This window comes from Camellia sinensis, chromosome 2 (genome assembly GCF_055761805.1).
Source record: "Camellia sinensis isolate YWXY chromosome 2, ASM5576180v1, whole genome shotgun sequence".
NCBI lineage: Eukaryota > Viridiplantae > Streptophyta > Magnoliopsida > Ericales > Theaceae > Camellia > Camellia sinensis.
Genome location: NC_138962.1, coordinates 219051527 through 219072537, shown reverse-complemented (window position 1 = coordinate 219072537; position 21011 = coordinate 219051527). Strand labels below are relative to the sequence as shown.

Sequence of the window (21011 nt, the reverse complement as noted above, 5' to 3'; positions counted from 1 at the left end):
ATATGCGAATGAGATAGAGAAGTGTATCGTTTTTCCAAAGCAAGCCAAACTTCAAAGCAATGTTGATATTGAAGCATTGAAGCATATACAGGAGATGATAGTGTAGCAGTGAGGAAACTGAGTAGATGTGCATCCATCATCTTCCATTGAAGAAATTCTGGATTGACTGTAGCTTTTCTAGATGAATCAAGGATTTCAGAGATTGGACAAGAAACCAATCCAAGAACGAACTCAAGAAGATCAGTTGCTCGTAAGATATTTTGAACTTGATTATTCCAAATTAGAAAATTTGTAGAATCTAATTTTACAGTTACCAAGGAATTGAAGTTTGAAAGTAAAAGATTTAGATTCTGTGGAATGGTTGGAGAAACAGAGATAGAAGAAAAAATGTTTTCCATTGAAGCACTTTGGTGCTCGGGAGAGCTCAAGGCTTTGATACCATGAAAAGAAACTAAATGATTTGTTTTCTTATTCCAAAATATCTTGATTACAAGTATTTATACAAGTGGTTAAGAGTTTGTTATAACAAACTCTTAACTAACTATATCTAACTAACTGTATCTAACCAACTCCTACATTTCTCTCACTCATGAACCTCTTCTCTTTAACGTATTCTTTATGCCATACACTGGCATACATCTGTGTTGAGAGAGCTGCATCTGTTGCTACAACTGTGGCCTTGGCAGCTGTTCTTCATCTTGAGACTACATGTTGTGTTTTGAACTTGTACTCTTATCAGAATTTAAAAGAAAGGTGGGCATTTTCCTTATGATGAAATACTGCTCCGTTTGTCACTTTTTTTTTATTATTTATTGTTATTATTTCAACTGATAGTATTCATGTTATACTTATTAAATGCTGCTTGTTATTCTGTTACTACACATTATTCATTAATTGTGAGTATTATTATCGGGGTGGGTATTTTCGGGTTGTAGTATCTTATTGAGCTTGTCGCTCATTGGCATTCCCGCTGCCTTGGCATTTTATGCCAAGTACCGAAGAAACTGAAGGGAACACCGAGGCCTTGCAAGGCGATATTCAACCTTGGTTAACTTGAAGAGTGCCCAAGTTCCATAAACTATTTTCTAAATTTTCTAATTTTCTTCTTTTTTTTTTTTTATATATATGTATATATATATATATATTTGTGTTATTTCTATGTATTAAGACTAAGTTGTAATTTAAGAACTTTAAATTTCTAGGTTGTTAATTAATAGATGTTAGTAATATTGGTGGCAATATTGATTTCAAGTTCTAAATCTTATTATGATATCTTTAAATTTTGGGATGTCACAGGAGCCCAGTGGTAGACACAAGGGTGGCGGCACAAACTTTTGACAAAATTACACTTTTACCATGCTATTTTAAATAATTATAAAAGAAATTTATATTGTGATCCCTTCAAAATATATATAATTTTACTCCAACCTCCAAAATTTAAAGAATTTTATTTTGCCGTCTTAAATTTTGAAAATTTTCATTATTTTTATGCAATTTTTAGTAATTATAAAATAAATTAGTATTTTAGTCATTCCATATCTTTAAAAAATCTCATTACTTTCATGTGATTTTGAGTTTTTTTGTAAGATATATTAATATTTTGATTTCCAAAATTTATATAATCTTACTTCAATTTTTCAAAAATCTAAATAATTTTACTTTAACTCTCCTTTCACTACAAGAAAATGGGGCTTAAAGACGAAACTTTTTTGTGACGGCACAACTTGTCGTCGCAAAAAATGTGACTTTTTGAGTCGACACAACTTGCCGTCGCAAAAAAAATGTAACTTTTTGCGATGGCACAACTTGCCGTCACGAAAAATGTGACCTTTTGCAACAGCACAACTTGTTGTCACAAAAAATAGAGTATTTGCGACAGCAGAGATTGCTGTCGCAAAAAAATAGAGTTTTTACGACGGCACCAGCTGCAGTCGCAAAAAAAAAAAAAAAAAAAAAAAAGATTGCAACTGTAATAGGTACCGTTGCAAAAAAAAAAAAAAAAAAAAGTAAATATATATATATTGTGGCTTTGAGACGGCTTCATATATATAGTTACAAAATGGTTTAAATAAATGCAACGGTATTTTTCTGTCACAAAATTTTTTTTTTTTAAAAAAACGACGTCATCTTACTCTTTTAATATAACATTTCTCTTTTCACCCATTTTTTCATCTTCCTGTCTCTCTGTCTCTATCTCTATCTCTCTTCTCTTTCTCTCTCTCACTCATCACTCTTCTCTATCTGTCTATCTCTCTCTTTCTCTCTGTGTCTCTGTTTCTATTCTCTTTCTCTCTCTCACTCATTACGCTTCTCTGTCTATCTGTCTCTCTTTTTCTCTATGTCTCTTGCCCATCTCTCGTCTCTTTATCTCTCTTCTCTCTCTGTCTCTCTTCTCTTTATCTCTCTCGCTCATCTTTCTCTGTCTCTCTCTCGCTTATCTCTTTTCGCTTATCTCTTTTCACTTTTTTTCCCTCTCTCTTTCTTTGTCTATCTCTCGCTCATCTTTTGTTTCTCTTTTTTTGTCTCTCTCTCTCTCTCTCTCTCTATCTCTCTGTCTCTCTCGTTCATCTCTCTATCTCTCCCTATCTTTTTTTTTTCTATGTCTCCCTCTCGTTAATCTCTTTTCGCTTTCTTTCTCTCTCTTTTTGTTTATCTCTTGCTCATCTCTTGTTTCTCTCTCTGTCTCTTTCTCTCTTTGTCTCTCTATCTCTCTCTCTCTCTCTTACTCATCACTCTTCTCTCTCTCTGTCTGCTTGTTTATTTGTCTATCTCTCTCTCTCTCTTTCTCCCACTATGCTCCCCTTGCTATTGAGCTCCCTCTCGATTTATCGGTCCACTACAAGAAAATGCACTTTTAGCGACCACTTTGTCTCTTTCTAGCTCATCACTCTGTCTCTCTACCTCTCTTCTCTATCTATCTCTCACTCATCTTTCTCTCTCACCACCCATCTCCTCCACCACATTTACCACTACTGCAAATGCCATTCCACTACCGCCACTACTACCACTATTGCCACTCCACCTCTATGACTACCATTACTACCACCATCGCCACCACTCCACTACCACCACTACCACTACTACTACCATTACTCCACCACCGCTACTCTATCTCCTCTACCACTACCACAACTTCACCACTAATCTCCTTCGCCATCACCACCACCACCACCACCACCACCAACATCTCTTGTCTACCACCTTCACCACTACTGCCATTCCCTCTCCTCTACCACAAAAAATCAGTTCTTGATTTTTAGTAACCAAAAAAAAAAAAAAAAAAAAGGGCTGCAAAAAAATATTTTTCATTGACAAAAAAAAATTAACTTTATGTTAACGAAAAATATTTTTCATTAAAATATTACCCCTACTTCTATCAAATAAAAAAATAATAATTTCAACCGTTGTAACCAAAAAAAAAAATGAAAAAATAAAAAAATCATTAACTACAAAAAAAAAAATTATTTTAACAAAAAATAAAGTTTTTTAGCGACGACAACTCCTGTTGCAAAAAAAAAAAAAAAAAAAAAGAAAGTTAAATGGCGCCGTTTTATTGTTTAAATATTCATTTGTGACGGATAAATAAATAAAAATAAAATAATGAGGCTTAGCCCTTTTTTTTCCATTCCCGCTCGATTTTCTCTCCTCAACCAAAAATCCCCAATCTTAAAAACCAAAAATCCCTAATCTTTTCTTATGGCTCTCTCTCTTTCTCTTTCTCTCTCTCTCTCTCTCTCTCTCTCTCGCAACGGCGAGCGGCGGCAGACGACTGTGAGGACCGTGGAAGAGAGGAAGAAGGAGTATGACAGGGCACGAGCTCGCATTTTCAGCAGCCCTAATAGCCCTGAGCCAGAAGTTTCCGTGTCTCAGGCTCCATTCGATGGGAGGAATATGTATCCAAGTGGAGATGATAATGAAGTTTGCAAGATTTCCATGATTGATTCAGAGAAAACCCTCACCATTGGGGATGGTGGTACTTCTTCCCAAGTTACCATTCTCAGAGATAGGGAGAAGGATCGTATTGACCCAGATTATGACCGGAGTTATGAAAGGTATGTATTCATTTATGTATCTGAATTGGAATGGGGTGAGTTATTTGGGTGATAGTTATCAACGTCTTCTAGATATCTTTATTTTACATTCTTGTTTTTCGATGGCATCTTTATGAAATTTGTCAAACTAGCTTTTACCCACATTGTATATACAAGAGTTGGAATTTATTGCTTCAATAATCGGATTTTACCTTTCTTGAAGAACCTCCATATAGATGAGGTGCATTTGAGTCTCCTTAAGTGCAGGCATGTCATTATAACAACATTAATAGATTTATTTTGTAGTTATTTTTTTGTACTCTTATCTTTTTGAGTTATTTGGTTAAAAACTCATCTATATTGTTATTTTATCCTAGTGTTGTTATTCATTGGTTTGGACATCCTTGGAGATGGGAGATGCAAAAAAGGGAAACTAAAGAGATGGGAGATGCAATGAAATCCTTGGAGAATAGAACCTTGGATTCAAAAAGAGAGATGGACATCCTTGCTGCCTTGGATGAAGTGAAGTCCATGAAGGTACTTATAGCGATCCCGGGTTTACCCTTGTTGTACAGTGATCCGGACATGTGTCCGTGGATGTTGGATGTTGTTTATTATCTTGTTTGCATCCTTTTTACTTTGTATATTGAGTATGGGATGTGTTGGGCAGGTTTGTTACAGGTTGGTTGTGTTTGGGAGCCTAGTGTTGCTGCCCAGATTTTTGGTCCTTCGCTCGAGCGAGGAGTCTGTCGCTCGAGCGAGAGTAGTGTTGCCCCGGTTCTGGACCTGAGAGTTGTAGTTTCTGGCTCGAGCGAGATTTTCGTGGCTCGAGCGGTCTGGGTTTTTCTTCGCTCGATCGAGAACTTCTTGGCTCGAGCGAGAGTTTTCTGTGTCTGGTCGCTCGAGCGACCAATCCTTCGCTCGAGCGAGCGTGTTTTATATCAGCGGACAGCAGCGTCTAAAACATCACTTTTTCAGTCCTTTTCTTTGAGCAAACCCTTAATCCGGCACTCTCTCTCTCTAAGCTTGCACTCTCTCTAAGATTTGATCTCCCTAAGGTGTAAATCTAGCCTAGGGCCTTTGTTAAAAAGATAGAGGGCGTTGAGAGCTTCGATTTAATCTGAAAAAGTTTGGATTTGGAGCAAGTTGATCTTGGAGTCTTCATCTCCTTTTGGGCTAAAACTTCAAGGTAGGGATATCCTACTCCTCTCTATGGGTTTTGTCTTTAAATTTTGGTATTTTGAGATGTTGGGCTTGGTTTGGTAATTTTGTGAAAGTTTGGGGCTTTTGTGTAATTTTACAAAAGTTGGGGGTTTTATTCATAATAAACCTAGATGCATGTTTGGCATAGAAAAATAGAATGATTGTTGAATCATTGATGAAAATGGGACCTAAGGGTTGAAATGGTAATTATGGAAAATGGCCTAATTACATTGTTTAATTAATTGGGATAATTAATTGGTGAGAAATGAGGAAATGAAATGTTGATTGAATATCCATTTGTGCATTTATTTTCTGTTTTAGAAATAACTGCTTTGGGCTATCGGTGGAGGATAGTCGAGATTGTTGTAGACAATGCATGATGATTAGGTAAACGGAAACTAATCAATGGAATGTGTCATGGAACTTGACGGTTGATAGAATACATTAATTGTGTGTATTGTGTGATTGTATATAGAACCAATGTGTTTATATACGTTATGTGTAGAGGAGGAGATAGGGGATGTACTCCGCGGTTTAGGGGAAGATAGGGGATGTACCTCTAAACCGGATAGGTATTTGGAGGAGATAGGGGATGTACTCCGTAGACAGAGCTCATATGCTTGTCTAGAGAAGTGAAGATAGAGCTCATATGCTTATCTTTGTGAAGTGAAGTGTGGATACAGCTTGTATGCTTATCTGTGGATATTGTTGATATACATATCTGTTGTAGAGTGTGGATACAGCTTGTATGCTTATCTGTGGATATTGTTGATATACATATCTGTTGAGAATGTGGATATAGCTTTTATGCTTATCTGAATATGAGATATAGTTTTTTTATACATATCTGTGGAAATGATGATAGAGCTAGCATGCTTATCTGTTGAAAAAGGGAAAATGAAAAGTAATTGGGACTTGTAAGTCATTGACATAAATATGTAATTTATGTGATTGTATCAGTGTTGACCAACTATCAATTGCTAATGTTTTAGTCATTGTCCATGGTTGGTTTAGTGTATTTCTACTGGGCTGTGGCTCACCCTATATGGGAATATCATTTTCAGGTACAGGAAGCATGCCACCTCCAAGGACATAGCTGGGAGGCTAGTGGCGGACATAGTTTTGTCGTTTTACTGTTAATGTATTACATGTAATTTCAAGCCAAGGGCTTAATGTGTAAACGAGTTAGAACTCTTTGTTGTAACCAAGTGTTAACTTGGAAAGCTGTAAGCCCGTAGGGCATTTTGTTATGAGGTTAACATGTAATACTTATGTAATGGAATTCTAATGAATGAAAGGAATGCGATTAGTTTAAATGTAAATGCATGTCTTACCTGATGGGTTTATTGTTATTATTTTGAGGGCGTTACAACTTGGTATCAGAGCGTACCGGGTTCGAATACTTTGGGTACGTGGGAAGTGATTAGGATCACAATGGGTTTGTCTCGTTTGATAGAGACGTAGATGTAGTACCATATGCTATGTGTTTATTTGATAACATGCTTATGTGACTATGTGGGTATGGGATTTAATTTCTAGGATGTTGATTGGATCCTTGAGTTTCTGGGAGTCTTGTTGGAAAAGCACTTGATCAATGCTGTTTCTAATCGGAACTCTAGTAACGTCTCGGGACTATCATTATCCGGAAATGAAATTCGTAAGTGCTTATGTGTTTATGTGCTTATGTGGAGTGAATTACACTTGTCCATGCATTAGGACGTGAGTGTTTAGTTTCGGCACACCTATGAATGTGCTAACGTTCTGTGTTACCTTTATTAGGATGTCAGGACGAGGAAGAGGTGCTAGGCGTGGTAGACCTGCGAGGCAGGAAGTACCGTTACAGGGTGAGATTCCGGCAGTGCAGGAGGGAGTTGGGCAGGCCAATGTGGTCGAGCCAGTGGGTCAGCAGGCTATGGGTGCCTTGGCCAGAGAGATAGCAGGAGCTTTGGGTATTCTTAGAGCTGGGAATCAGGCAGCTGAGGCAGGGCCTTCTTTCTTGAAGAGGGAGTTCTTCCGGTGTAATCCGGACGAGTTTATCGGGGATCCGAAAGAGCCGCTTAAGGCAGATGAATGGCTCGAACAGACAACGAAGACGTTTGAGATGCTTGGCATCGAGGACGGAGCACTGAAAGTGACCTTGGCATCCTTCCAATTGAAGGGAGATGCGGGTCAATGGTGGAAGTACGAGAAAGCTCGTGTTGGTGGTACTTGGGAAGTGTGAGTTCTGGCTGGGGGAAGTCAAGTTCTTAGGCCATGTGGTATCCGGGGAAGGGGTGTCTGTTGATACATCCAAGGTTGAGGCAGTGCAAGATTGGGCACAGCCTAAGAGTGTGTTTGAGATCCGCAGTTTTCTGGGATTAGCTGGGTATTACCGTCGGTTTGTGAAAGATTTCTCCAGGTTAGCGTCACCGTTGACTAGGCTGACTCGGAAGGGAGTCAAGTTTGTGTGGAGTGAGACTTGTGAAAAGTCGTTCCAAGAGTTGAAAGTTAGATTGACCACCGCTCCGGTGTTGATTATTCCGGAGAGAGGGTTGGGTTATGCTGTGTATTGTGATGCCTCACGAGAGGGTTTGGGTTGTGTGTTGATGCAAGAGGGGAAAGTGGTAGCTTACGGCTCACGTCAGTTGAAAATACACGAGAAGAATTACCCCACACACGACCTAGAGTTAGCAGCTGTGATCTTTGCCTTGAAAATCTGGAGGCACTACCTTTATGGTGAGAGGTTCGAGGTATTCTCGGATCATAAGAGTTTGAAGTATCTGTTTACACAGAGAGACTTGAATTTGAGGCAGAGGAGATGGATGGAGTTCATCGAGGATTATGATTTTGAGTTGCATTATCATCCGGGAAAGGCCAATGTTGTGGCCGATGCCCTTAGTAGGAAAACCATTAGTGATGTAGCTTGTATAGCCATCCGGGAATGAGAGATGTTGGGAACACTTGGCGAGTTTGATTTGCTACTGGGCGAATCTGTCGAGGCTGCGGCCTTGTTTTCTGTTGTTGCGCAGCCTACACTTGTGATTAAAGTGTTAGAGGCACAGAGAGGTGACCTTGAGGTAGAATCCCTCCGAGAGAAGATCTCCAGTGGGAACGTTGAGAAGGGTTTGACGGTGTATCCCGACCTGAGTGTGAGATACCGAAACCGTTTGTTTGTACCGGAGTCTTGCCGTGAGGAAGTACTCCGAGAGTTTCACCATTCGCGCCTTGCGGTGCATCCGGGAGGTACTAAGATGTATCAGGATTTGGGTCGCCAGTTTTGGTGGCGGGGTATGAAAAGAGATGTGGCTGTTTTCGTATCGAAATGCCTTACTTGCCAGCAAGTGAAGGCCGAGCATCAGAGGCCAGCGGGTTTGTTGCAACCCTTGCCTATTGCCGAGTGGAAGTGGGAGCATGTCACTATGGACTTCGTTGTAGGTCTTCCGAGGACTCAGCGGGGTAGTGATGCTATTTGGGTGGTTGTAGACCGGTTGACTAAGTCGGCGCACTTTATTCCTATGCGCGTGAGAGATTCGGTAGATCATCTTGCCGACCTGTATATTCGGGACGTAGTGAGATTGCACGGGGTCCCAGTGACGATCGTCTCAGATAGAGATCCTCGTTTTACTGCCAGGTTGTGGCAGAGTTTGCAGAGTGCCTTGGGCACTAAGTTGACTTTTAGTACGGCCTATCATCCTCAGACTGATGGGCAGTCCGAGCGTACTATTCAGATCCTCGAGGATATGCTTCGGGGTTGTGTCCTGGACTTCAGTGGGACGTGGGAGAGGCACTTGCCATTGGTAGAGTTTGCCTACAACAATAGTTTTCAGTCTAGCCTCGGTATGGCACCGTTTGAGGCCTTGTATGGCCGACCGTGTAGGTCTCCAGTTTGTTGGGCCGAGGTGGGTGATGCACCTTTGTTGGGTCCAGAGTTAGTTAGGGAGACGACGGAGAAAGTTGAGCTTATCCGTAAGAGGCTTGTTACAGCCCAGAGTCGACAAAAGAGTTATGCCGACCGTAGGAGGAGGCCTTTGGCGTTTGAGGTAGGTGATCATGTCTTTCTGAAGATATCACCTAGGCGAGGCTTGATGAGGTTTGGGAAGAGTGGAAAGTTATCCCCTCGGTTTATTGGTCCTTTTGAGATCCTTGAGAGGATAGGTGAGGTTGCTTATCGGTTAGCCTTACCGCCGCAGTTGTCCGGAGTACATGACGTGTTTCATGTGAGTATGCTTCGGAAGTATGAGCCAGATCCATCACATGTGCTGGATTGGACTGATTTAGAGGTAGATGAGGATGCCTCGTATGAGGAGAGACCGGTTCGGGTCTTGGATAGGCGGGATCAGGTCCTGCGTGGCAAGACCATTCCTTTGGTGAAAGTCTTGTGGAAACATCACGGAGTGGAGGAAGCCACTTGGGAACGTGAGTTGGAAGTCCGAGAGAAATATCCGGACTTGTTTATTGATATGTAATTTTGTATTTAAATTTTACATTTTGTTGAACTTAAGAGCTTTTATGTATGTCTTAAGTTGTGAAACATTGAAAATGTTTTAGTTATTGGAAGTATGTTTTGGAACTTGCCTCATATGGAAGTTGAATGTAACATTATAGGTGTTAAGTATATTGTTGTCATTGGAAAGTTAGTGCATAATGTTGATGCATGTTGATAATACATATGTTGCTTACATATTGTGATATGTCTCTTGTTAAAGGGATGGGATGACCGGTAATGGGTCGAATTGTTGAATGTTAAATTGTAACATTGTTTAAAATGGAGGAAAACCTGTTTTTGAAAACTTGTGCTTAATTTCGGGGGCGAAATTCTTTAAGGGGGGGAGGTTATAGCGATCCCGGGTTTACCCTTGTTGTACAGTGATCCGGACATGTGTCCGTGGATGTTGGATGTTGTTTATTATCTTGTTTGCATCCTTTTTACTTTGTATATTGAGTATGGGATGTGTTGGGCAGGTTTGTTACAGGTTGGTTGTGTTTGGGAGCCTAGTGTTGCTGCCCAGATTTTTGGTCCTTCGCTCGAGCGAGGAGTCTGTCGCTCGAGCGAGAGTAGTGTTGCCCCGGTTCTGGACCTGAGAGTTGTAGTTTCTGGCTCGAGCGAGATTTTCGTGGCTCGAGCGGTCTGGGTTTTTCTTCGCTCGATCGAGAACTTCTTGGCTCGAGCGAGAGTTTTCTGTGTCTGGTCGCTCGAGCGACCAATCCTTCGCTCGAGCGAGCGTGTTTTATATCAGCGGACAGCAGCGTCTAAAACATCACTTTTTCAGTCCTTTTCTTTGAGCAAACCCTTAATCCGGCACTCTCTCTCTCTAAGCTTGCACTCTCTCTAAGATTTGATCTCCCTAAGGTGTAAATCTAGCCTAGGGCCTTTGTTAAAAAGATAGAGGGCGTTGAGAGCTTCGATTTAATCTGAAAAAGTTTGGATTTGGAGCAAGTTGATCTTGGAGTCTTCATCTCCTTTTGGGCTAAAACTTCAAGGTAGGGATATCCTACTCCTCTCTATGGGTTTTGTCTTTAAATTTTGGTATTTTGAGATGTTGGGCTTGGTTTGGTAATTTTGTGAAAGTTTGGGGCTTTTGTGTAATTTTACAAAAGTTGGGGGTTTTATTCATAATAAACCTAGATGCATGTTTGGCATAGAAAAATAGAATGATTGTTGAATCATTGATGAAAATGGGACCTAAGGGTTGAAATGGTAATTATGGAAAATGGCCTAATTACATTGTTTAATTAATTGGGATAATTAATTGGTGAGAAATGAGGAAATGAAATGTTGATTGAATATCCATTTGTGCATTTATTTTCTGTTTTAGAAATAACTGCTTTGGGCTATCGGTGGAGGATAGTCGAGATTGTTGTAGACAATGCATGATGATTAGGTAAACGGAAACTAATCAATGGAATGTGTCATGGAACTTGACGGTTGATAGAATACATTAATTGTGTGTATTGTGTGATTGTATATAGAACCAATGTGTTTATATACGTTATGTGTAGAGGAGGAGATAGGGGATGTACTCCGCGGTTTAGGGGAAGATAGGGGATGTACCTCTAAACCGGATAGGTATTTGGAGGAGATAGGGGATGTACTCCGTAGACAGAGCTCATATGCTTGTCTAGAGAAGTGAAGATAGAGCTCATATGCTTATCTTTGTGAAGTGAAGTGTGGATACAGCTTGTATGCTTATCTGTGGATATTGTTGATATACATATCTGTTGTAGAGTGTGGATACAGCTTGTATGCTTATCTGTGGATATTGTTGATATACATATCTGTTGAGAATGTGGATATAGCTTTTATGCTTATCTGAATATGAGATATAGTTTTTTTATACATATCTGTGGAAATGATGATAGAGCTAGCATGCTTATCTGTTGAAAAAGGAAAAATGAAAAGTAATTGGGACTTGTAAGTCATTGACATAAATATGTAATTTATGTGATTGTATCAGTGTTGACCAACTATCAATTGCTAATGTTTTAGTCATTGTCCATGGTTGGTTTAGTGTATTTCTACTGGGCTGTGGCTCACCCTATATGGGAATATCATTTTCAGGTACAGGAAGCATGCCACCTCCAAGGACATAGCTGGGAGGCTAGTGGCGGACATAGTTTTGTCGTTTTACTGTTAATGTATTACATGTAATTTCAAGCCAAGGGCTTAATGTGTAAACGAGTTAGAACTCTTTGTTGTAACCAAGTGTTAACTTGGAAAGCTGTAAGCCCGTAGGGCATTTTGTTATGAGGTTAACATGTAATACTTATGTAATGGAATTCTAATGAATGAAAGGAATGCGATTAGTTTAAATGTAAATGCATGTCTTACCTGATGGGTTTATTGTTATTATTTTGAGGGCGTTACAGTACTTGCTTAGTCAAATAACTAATACGTAGTGAACATAATAAACATATATTAAGAGGGTATGTTGGCAATCAATATATAAAAAATCTAGGGGTTCAGGGAGGGGATGCCCTATTTCCAACCTAGACCAGATTAGTTTTATTAATCCCCAACCCCGATTAACCCCAACTTATACCTAATAGTGTCAGGCAGGGACGAGGCTGGAATTGTAGATGTATTGAGAATAACTTAATGATTCAGCAATTGAATTCATGGCCTTATTAACTTCGTAGGTTGGTAAACTTATTTTGGGTTAAAATGTCAATATGTTGACATATGGGATCGTTAGCCACGTGTGTGAAAGTTTGTTGTTTTATTCATTTTATTCAGGTGTGAACTTGAATTTATATTTTAAGCATATTAAACAAGTCTTCGTTTTGCTTTTTCAGTCAAGACAAGCAACTATCAGTGTAGATGCAATGTTGGAGGTCATGCAGCGCTCAGTTGAGGAAAAGGTAAGGTCATTTATGCTAGTTCAATATTTCAACCTTTTGGGTGTAAATGCATTTTGAACATATATATATATATATATATATTATGTCTTTGAATGTCTCTTTTTCTTCTTTTGAGATAAGTTAGTTAAATGGCTGGTTTGGCATGCTTACCTAAAATATGTTCACTGTTATGGCTAGGCACTGGCTGTATTGATCTGACGAGAATTTGATGGGGTTTGAATTCAAAAGCAAACTCTAATTTTGTTGGAATTTGAGCTTCAGTATGTACTTAAATTGTTGGATCAATTGATGTCATAACAAATCATCCAGAGGTATAGCTATTTGACCACATCATAGCTGCAGTGTGAATTTGTCAAGGCAGCATAGGAACTCAAAACATGTGAATTTCGATACTATTTTATCACCATCAGTTCTTACTAAGTCAGTTCTTACTAAGTCACGTGATTTTTTTTGTCAACAGGAAAAGAAGTTGGAAGGAGAGGATGAAACACTCAAAATCATTATTTGGAGTGAGTATATCATTGTCAAACTACTGCTACTTTGATATATTGTTGCCTCTGTTTTCTGGTAGTTTGTACTCGTGAAATTTACTTAGTGTCAAAATTCTTTCTCAGGCACCAAGAGAGGTCGTTCGCAGGAACGATGATGATATTCTTGATGATGATGAAGATTTATCTCAGATTTCAACTGACAATGCTGAAACATAAAACAATAATTCAAAAGTATGATCATTTTCTAATAATTTGGTTGTATGATCTGTTGAACAGAATCTATAACTGAGGCAAACAGAGGAGGAAAGAACTACTTTTATTGATGTGATAATCATAATACTTCACCTGACACAAGCCTTTTATAGGCAAAACCATCAATAGAAACTTACTAAAAAATAGGAACAGAAAGATAACATGTGCAGCAACATGCTGCAACAACCTCCCTAAGACTAGGACAATTCCTAACTTATTAAAAAAAAACTGAACAGAGGCATATCTAAAACAAAACAAACTTGACTTGTTCAACACATCCTCACAGTCACATGCTGATGTTGATAACTCTAACACTCTCCCTCAACATCAGCTTCCAAACTCTTTATCATGCCGAGCTGATGACAAAAGCTTTCAAACTTGCTGCCAGTCAGACCTTTTGTGAATAAGTCTGCGACTTGGTCTTCTGATTTAATTTGCCTCATCTTAATCTCTTCTTCCAGAACCTTTTCCCTGATAAAATGATAATGCACTTCCACATGTTTTGTTCTTGCATGAAAGACTGGATTCTCCGCCAAACGAACTGCCGATTGGTTGTCACAGTACAATGGAATGGCATAGTCCACTAGTTGATGTAGATCATTCATCAGCCGTATTAGCCAAGTACTCTCTTGAGCTGCCATTGCTGCTGCTCGGTACTCTGCCTCCGTTGTTGACAGAGATACAGTCGATTGTCTCTTGCTACACCATGAAATTGCTCCTGATCCAAGTATAAACACATACCCGGTAGTTGATCTACGGGTGTCGTCATCTCCTGCATAATCAGCATCACAGTAGCCAACTAGCTTGCAATCTTCACCTTTCTTGTACAACAGACCACAATCCATTGTATCCTTCACATATCTCAAAATTCGTCGAACTGCATCCAAATGAGGCTTCATTGGATTTTGCATGTATCGACTCATCACACCAACTGCATAAGAGATATCGGGTCTAGTTAAAGTTAAGTAAAGCAAACTACCCACCAATTGCCGATACATTGTTGCATCATTCAAGTCTTTGCCATCGTGTGCACACATCTTAGCATTCTGTTCCATCGGTGTTGAGATCGGTTTACATTCGAGCATCCCAAACTTTTTCAACAAATCTTTGGCATATTTCTGTTGACAGAGAAATATCCCTTCTTGTGTACGATCCACCTCTAGCCCAAGAAAGTGCTTAAGTTGTCCAAGTTCTTTCATCTGGAAACGAACTGACAAATTCTCCTTCGTTCGGCAAATTTCCTCAACATCATCTCTAGTGATGATTAGGTCATCTACGTATACAAGTACAATAGCTAACTTTCCTCCATTAGCTTTAACAAACAAGCTGGAATCTGCAAGTGTTACTGAATACTCACTTTGAGTTAGAAATTCAGCAATCTTACCATACCATGCCCTGGGTGCTTGTTTCAATCCGTAGAGTGCCTTCCGCAACTTACACACATATTCAGGATGACCTTGACTCTGAAAGCCCATCGGTTGATTCATATAGATCTCCCGATCCAACTCTCCATGTAAGAATGCATTCTTCACATCCATCTGCCACAAGTTCTAATCTTTGTTAGCTGCAAGTGCAAGTAAGACTCGTACAGTTGTAAGCTTTGCAACTGGACTAAATGTTTCATCGTAGTCTAGTCCATATTGTTGAGAGAATCCTCGAGCTACCAAACGAGCCTTGTGCCTTTCAATTGATCCATCTGTGCGATGCTTTATCTTATAAACCCATTTGCATGAAATAGGTTCTACATCTCTTGGCTTTGGCATGAGCTCCCAAGTTTGATTTTGTTTTAATGCTGCAATTTCCTCTTCCACAGCTTTATTCCAGTCAGGATTCTGAAATGCTTCTTCAAATGTCTCTGGTTCTTTTGCGTTTGCATCTTCTACTATGGCAGCATTGGCATATTTGGGATTTGGCTTCTTGGTTCTTGCTGATCTTCTGAGTGGAATTGGTGCTTTAGCTTCACTAGGCTCACCTTCTTCGCTTGGTTGTCCATGCACACCAGTTTGCCAAGGACTTTGAGTTTCAACATCTCCGATATCACCATCAGCTGCATTTTTAGTTTCACCTAAGCTTAATTGGATTTGAGTAGATTGCAACTCATCCTTAAAAACATCTGAATCTGGTAATATCTCCTTTTCTGAGGACCACTATGAAGATGATTCATCAAACACCACATTTCGGGATGTGTAACACTTTCCAGTTGTAGGATCGCAGCATCTCCACCCTTTTCGTTGACTATTGTATCCTACAAAAATACATCTGACAGCCTTTTTGTCCATCTTGCTGCGTAAATGACTAGGTACAAAGACATAGCAAACACAACCAAAGACTCGAAAATAGCTAACTGTAGGCTTTATATTCCACAAATTTTCAAAAGGTGATGAAAAACTTAACCTTTGTTGAGGAAGCCTATTGATTACGAACGTTGCAGTCTTCATTGCTTCTGCCCAAAACCGTCCTGGAACATTCTTTGCATGAAGCATACTTCGACAGATTTCTGCTAGGTGCCTGTTCTTTCTTTCTGCTACGCCGTTTTGCTGTGGAGTGTTGGCACATGTGAACTGATGGCGTACTCAGCATTCTCGGAGAAAGTAAAGAAACTCATCTAAGGTGTACTCTCCCACATTGTCAGTACGCAGGCAACAGATTCTTTTATCAACCTCTGCTTCTGTCATTTCCTTGAATTCTTTAAACTTTGAGAAAGTTTCAGATTTTTCTTTCATAAAATACACTCACATGTACCTGGAAAAATCATCAATAAAGGTCACCATGTACTTCAACCCACTGAGCGAGGCTTGCTTAACAGGTCCAAGCACATCAGAATGAATTAGCTCTAACGGCCCTTTTGCTTTCCATTTTGACTCTTCATATGGCAACTGATGCGCTTTGCCGTACTGACATCCTGCGCAAATTGTATCTTTTCTTACTTCAAGTTGTGGAAGTCCCTTCAGCATTAACTTTTTCAGCATCACAGTTAGTTTGGAGTAACTAACGTGACTTAATCGCATATGCCATAGATCTGCTGTCTCATTCTTTCCGGTCTTGTTTACATATGCAGTTTCTGCAGACATCACATAGACTGACTCTAGTTTTCGTCCTTTTATCACCGGCTCTTCCATAATCTCAAGGTCACGATAAACTTTCACATCTTGAGGACCAAACAGAACAAGATGACCTGAAGATGTTAATTGTGCTACCGAAAGAAAGATTCTTCTTCATACCTGGAACGTGATAGACATTTTGAAGCGACACATCATTAGTATTATATTGGGAAGAGATTACCGTATTACCAATGTGAGCTATCGGTAGCTTTGAGTTGTTTGCTGTGACCACCACATGTCTTCCCTTGTACTCTGACAAATCCTGTAGCTTTTCTTTATCACCCGTCATATGATTTAAGCAACCTGAGTCAATGATCCAATCTTTCTCATAATCAATCTGTTCAGACGTTGCTGTAAAAGCTGATTCTTCTATTGCAGCAAAAGATGCCTGAGCGTCCCACTCATCTTCGCTTTTGGAAGTAGCAGTATTACTTTCCACAAGCCCTTTTTTCGACCAACAATCTTTTGCCATGTGACCCTTCTTTCCGCAATTATAACACTTCCCTTCAAATTTTTTTTTCTTGGTGTCAGGATTCTTCGAATCTCCCTCAACATGGGTGCTCCTTTCACCTTGATTACTTTTTGCCTTGTCCTCATTCTTTTTAGTTCTGCTGACGGTGCACTGCTTGGAATTCCACCTGCCTTTATAAGCATAAAGCGCTTTCTCTTTACCCTTAAGTGAAACCTCTTCCATTTTAGCCAAAGCTTCCTGACCAGCAAGCAAATTCTCAAACTCAACAAGTGATGGTTGTTTTTGCCATCCCTGTACTGCAGCAACAAAGCCTCTGAATTCTAGTCTCAAACCATGAATGATTATTCTCTTCACCCTGGTTTCACCAATTTGAGCTTCTGGATCCAACTCGAAAATTTCCCGACATAACAACTTCACCTTGTGAAAGTACTAAGCGATCGTCAAGTCACGCTGTGCTACTGACAGCAACTCGCTCTCTAGAAATTGGAGCCTTGTGTCATTCTTCTTTGAGAACAACTCGGCAAACGTACTCCAAGCTTCGTGAGGGATTTTGGCATCTCGAACGTGCTCTAGCACATCTTCTTCGACCGTCATTTTCAAAGCAAACATCGCTTTGCCCGCCTTGATCTTCCATTTTCGCAGTGTACCATTCGCATCCTCAGCCTCCGGTTGATTCATTTCGCTTCCGTTCACAACCTCTCACAAGTCTTGGCCTTGCATGTACGACATCATGCATGTTGACCAAGTATTGTAATTTTGGTTGTTGAGCTTTTTGATTCCGCCAATGACTTGAAGATCACCCATCTTACTCTCTCTTTTCCTCACGTGTTTTACTCTCACACACTCTCAACACTCCCTCTTCAACTTGGTTCTGATACCAAATGTTGAACAGAATCTATAACTGAGGCAAACAGAGGAGGAAAGAACTACTTTTATTGATGTGATAATCATAATACTTCACCTGACACAAGCCTTTTATAGGCAAAACCATCAATAGAAACTTACTAAAAAATAGGAATAGAAAGATAACATGTGCAGCAACATGCTGCAACAACCTCCCTAAGACTAGGACAATTCCTAACTTATTAAAAAAAAACTGAACAGAGGCATATCTAAAACAAAACAAACTTGACTTGTTCAACACATCCTCACAGTCACATGCTGATGTTGATAACTCTAACATGATCAATATGTATCTAATGAATGGTTTGAAAAATGAAAAGAGGATAAAAAAGGATAAAGATTTTAAGAGATATAAATTGGCGAATAAGGAGGTTAAAAGGATAATTGGGGATGCTAAGCTAAAAGCCTACACCAATCTTTATTCTAGATTAGATAGTAAAGATGGAGAAAATAATATTTATAAATTTCCTATATTGAGAGAAATGAAATGAGACACTTAATCAGGTTAAGTATATAAAAGTGAGGATTTGAAGGTGTTAGTTAAGGATGAAGAGGTTAAGGAAAGGTGAAAAAATTATTTTTAGAAACTGTTAAATAAAAATCATTTAGAAAATCTAAGAGTAGTTCCTTAAGAAATTTGAATTCAAGGTGTTGATGTCCCAAAATCACCAAACGGCATCGATTTGGCACAAAACTTGGTACACACGACCGCCTAGGCACAAGAGACTTGTGGGAGAAGACGGGACTCCAATCGGGTTCCCGGTTTGGGAGTTAGAGTCGGATTTCACTCAAGGCAAACTAGTTTCTTAAGAAACTTGAATTCGAGGTGTTAACGCTCCAAAATCACCAAACGAGGTCGGATTAGCACGAAACTTGGCACACATGACCGCCTAGGCACAAGAGACATGTGGGAGAAGACGGGGCTCGAATTGGGTTCCCGGTTTGGGAGTTAGAGCCGGATTTCACTCTAGCCAAACTAGTTACTTAAGAAACTTGAATTCGAGGTGTTGATGCTCCAAAATCACCAAACGGGGTCGGATTAGCATGAAACTTGGCACACACGACCGTCTAGGCACAAGAGACTTGTGGGAGAAGACAGGGCTCGAATCGGGTTCCCGATTTAGGAGTTAGAGCCAAATTTCTGTCTGGCCAAAATTATTTACTTAATTATCTTTGTAATTATATAGTAGTTAAGTTTTTTATGTTTTTTTGTAATTAAAATATTAACACATAATTATATTGTCATTAATTTTTTTTATTTTTGTTTTCAAATATTTTCTCAGTAGCAGTTTGCTTCTTGTGGAATGCAGGCGTATGAAGATTGCGATTAACTTTTGTTTTTGTTACCCACAGAAGAATCATGACGAAAACTTTTGTTTTTAATTTACGTTTTTTTGAATTGTGAACAACATTATGTATTTAAACATTGTATATGTATTATGCAACATCATGTAGTGGGATAATTTTGCTAATGTATTGTTATGAATAGAAGAATATTTTTATTATAAATGAATTGTTATTTTTATACTGAAATTTTTATATTATTATGTAATTATCGGTTTATTTTTCAGTTATTTTTCATTTAATACATGTAATTTTCATATTTGTAATAATTTTATTGTTATTTTTTTTTTTTTTTTTTTTGGAGACGGCACCACACCGTCTCAAAAAACATTAGAACCAGATTGTTTTTCGCAAAAGATATTGGCAATAGTTGAAAAAAACCTTTCGCGACGGTATTCTTTTCTGTCGCAAATAACCTTTTAGAGACGGCGTTGTCGTGCTGTCTCAAATGAACTTTTAACGACGACAGGTTACCCGTCGCAATAAAACACTTTCACGACTGCATTTTTGCCGTCGTAAATAACACTTTTAGCGACGGCAATACAGTTCTGTCTCAAAAAATCTTAGATTTTTTACATAGTAATGTCGACAACAGCATTTCGTCGCAAAAAGGCAACTTCACCGTCACAAAAAAAAGGCGACGGCATTGTGCCATCGCTAAAACGTTTTAGTAACGCCCTTTGTTACGACCCCCCACTTGCCGTCGCTAAAGGTCAGTTGCCGTCATAAAAAAGTTTTTGAGACAGCAATTTGAGTATTTGCGACGGCATTTTGCCGCCGCAAAAAGTCAAATTTTTTGTAGTGTTTACACAATTTGTGCATTTCCACATCCGCCACTGTTGTAGCCTATGGGCAATGGCGTAGCCATGATATGAATTCAAAAGGGGCACTAAATCGAAAGCTAAACAAAATTCACAATCCAATTTAACCTAATTTTTATTCGATGGCAGAACTACAAATTAGTGTGATGTAAAAGTTATATTTAAATATAAGCTCAAGTTAATTAATTAAAATATATAAAGATGCACACACAAAAATAGATATAGAGAGAGAGAGAGAGAAAAAAAAAAGAAATAAAAGAAAGGGTAGTTCTGAATAGTCCAGTATTCAATCCTTGTGGTTGGGTAGAAAGATCTATTTGGGAAATTCTAGATGTCTAGTCTAACTACTAATTCATAGAACCTTATTGTAATGTTGTATGTTATGTCACCCGATTTGTTTTGTGTATGGTTAATTGGTTGATAAAAGATATTGGGGTGTGTGTTTTTTTACTGGGCATTCCAAACTCATGACATGTCATGCCAGGTAATGAAGCAGTTTACAATGATGAAGGTTAATCCAATGACAAATAAGATGAAGTGTTAGAGCTATGGTTCATTTGAAGACTTAGAATAGTTGTTTTTTTTTTTTTTTCCTTTTAACTTTTGATTTGGCAATGTTTTGGTAATCCTGTAATGAAACATAAACAAATTATCTGTGATATTAACTCTGGTTATATATGTATATTAAGATATTTTGGTATCTATCCTACTTGTGTTGTATTATTTTACGTATTTAATGGTCCGAAAGTTGGGGCATTACATTGTTTAGTTGTATATTTTGAAAATAATTTTGAAATATGAGTTTGGAATAATTTGATATTTTATTGTAATTGAGTAGGTGTGTATGAGAGAAAAAGTGATTGAGAATGAGATAAGAGAAAGAAAAAGTGATTGATTGATGTGTATGAGAGAGAAAATTATTTTGAAATTTTTTAACAAAAAAATTTTTCCGAACAAAATTTTTGAAATTTTTTTCAAAAATTGGGTTTTGAGAGCATAGTTCTAAATATCGGCCGGTACGGTACGTATCGGAAAATTGGAGTGCCGATACGGAT

The 21011-nt window shown here is 38.7% G+C and overlaps 2 protein-coding genes across 4 annotated transcripts in view; one reads left to right on the top strand and one right to left on the bottom strand.

Moving 5' to 3' along the window:
* LOC145820648 (uncharacterized) overlaps window positions 1-21011 on the bottom strand; it is a 38064-nt gene that overhangs the window by 9080 nt on the left and 7973 nt on the right. The window lies entirely within an intron of this gene.
* Window positions 2607-19245, top strand: LOC145820649 (uncharacterized). 3 transcript variants are annotated; one of them, XR_014362590.1, is made up of 6 exons: window positions 2607-4052; window positions 4409-4568; window positions 12507-12572; window positions 13033-13081; window positions 13187-13294; window positions 19102-19245. XR_014362590.1 is itself a non-coding variant. In XM_082917034.1 (5 exons), the coding sequence occupies exons 1-5, from the start codon at window positions 3697-3699 to the stop codon at window positions 13216-13218; spliced, it is 663 nt and encodes a 220-aa protein (XP_082773160.1). In that variant the 5' UTR covers window positions 2607-3696; the 3' UTR covers window positions 13219-13654. The 3 variants fall into 3 exon arrangements, 1 of the variants encoding a protein (XP_082773160.1); XR_014362591.1 differs by lacking the exon at window positions 19102-19245 and adding an exon at window positions 12750-12883 and having other exon boundaries at window positions 13187-13654; XM_082917034.1 differs by lacking the exon at window positions 19102-19245 and having other exon boundaries at window positions 13187-13654.

Coding starts and splice junctions, on each gene's coding strand:
- LOC145820649 (XM_082917034.1), top strand. CDS start 3,697: ATGGCTCTCTCTCTTTCTCTTTCTCTCTCTCTCTCTCTCTCTCTCTCT. Junction 4,053..4,408: donor TATGACCGGAGTTATGAAAG/GTATGTATTCAT, acceptor ATTTTATCCTAG/TGTTGTTATTCATTGGTTTG. Junction 4,569..12,506: donor ATGAAGTGAAGTCCATGAAG/GTACTTATAGCG, acceptor TTGCTTTTTCAG/TCAAGACAAGCAACTATCAG.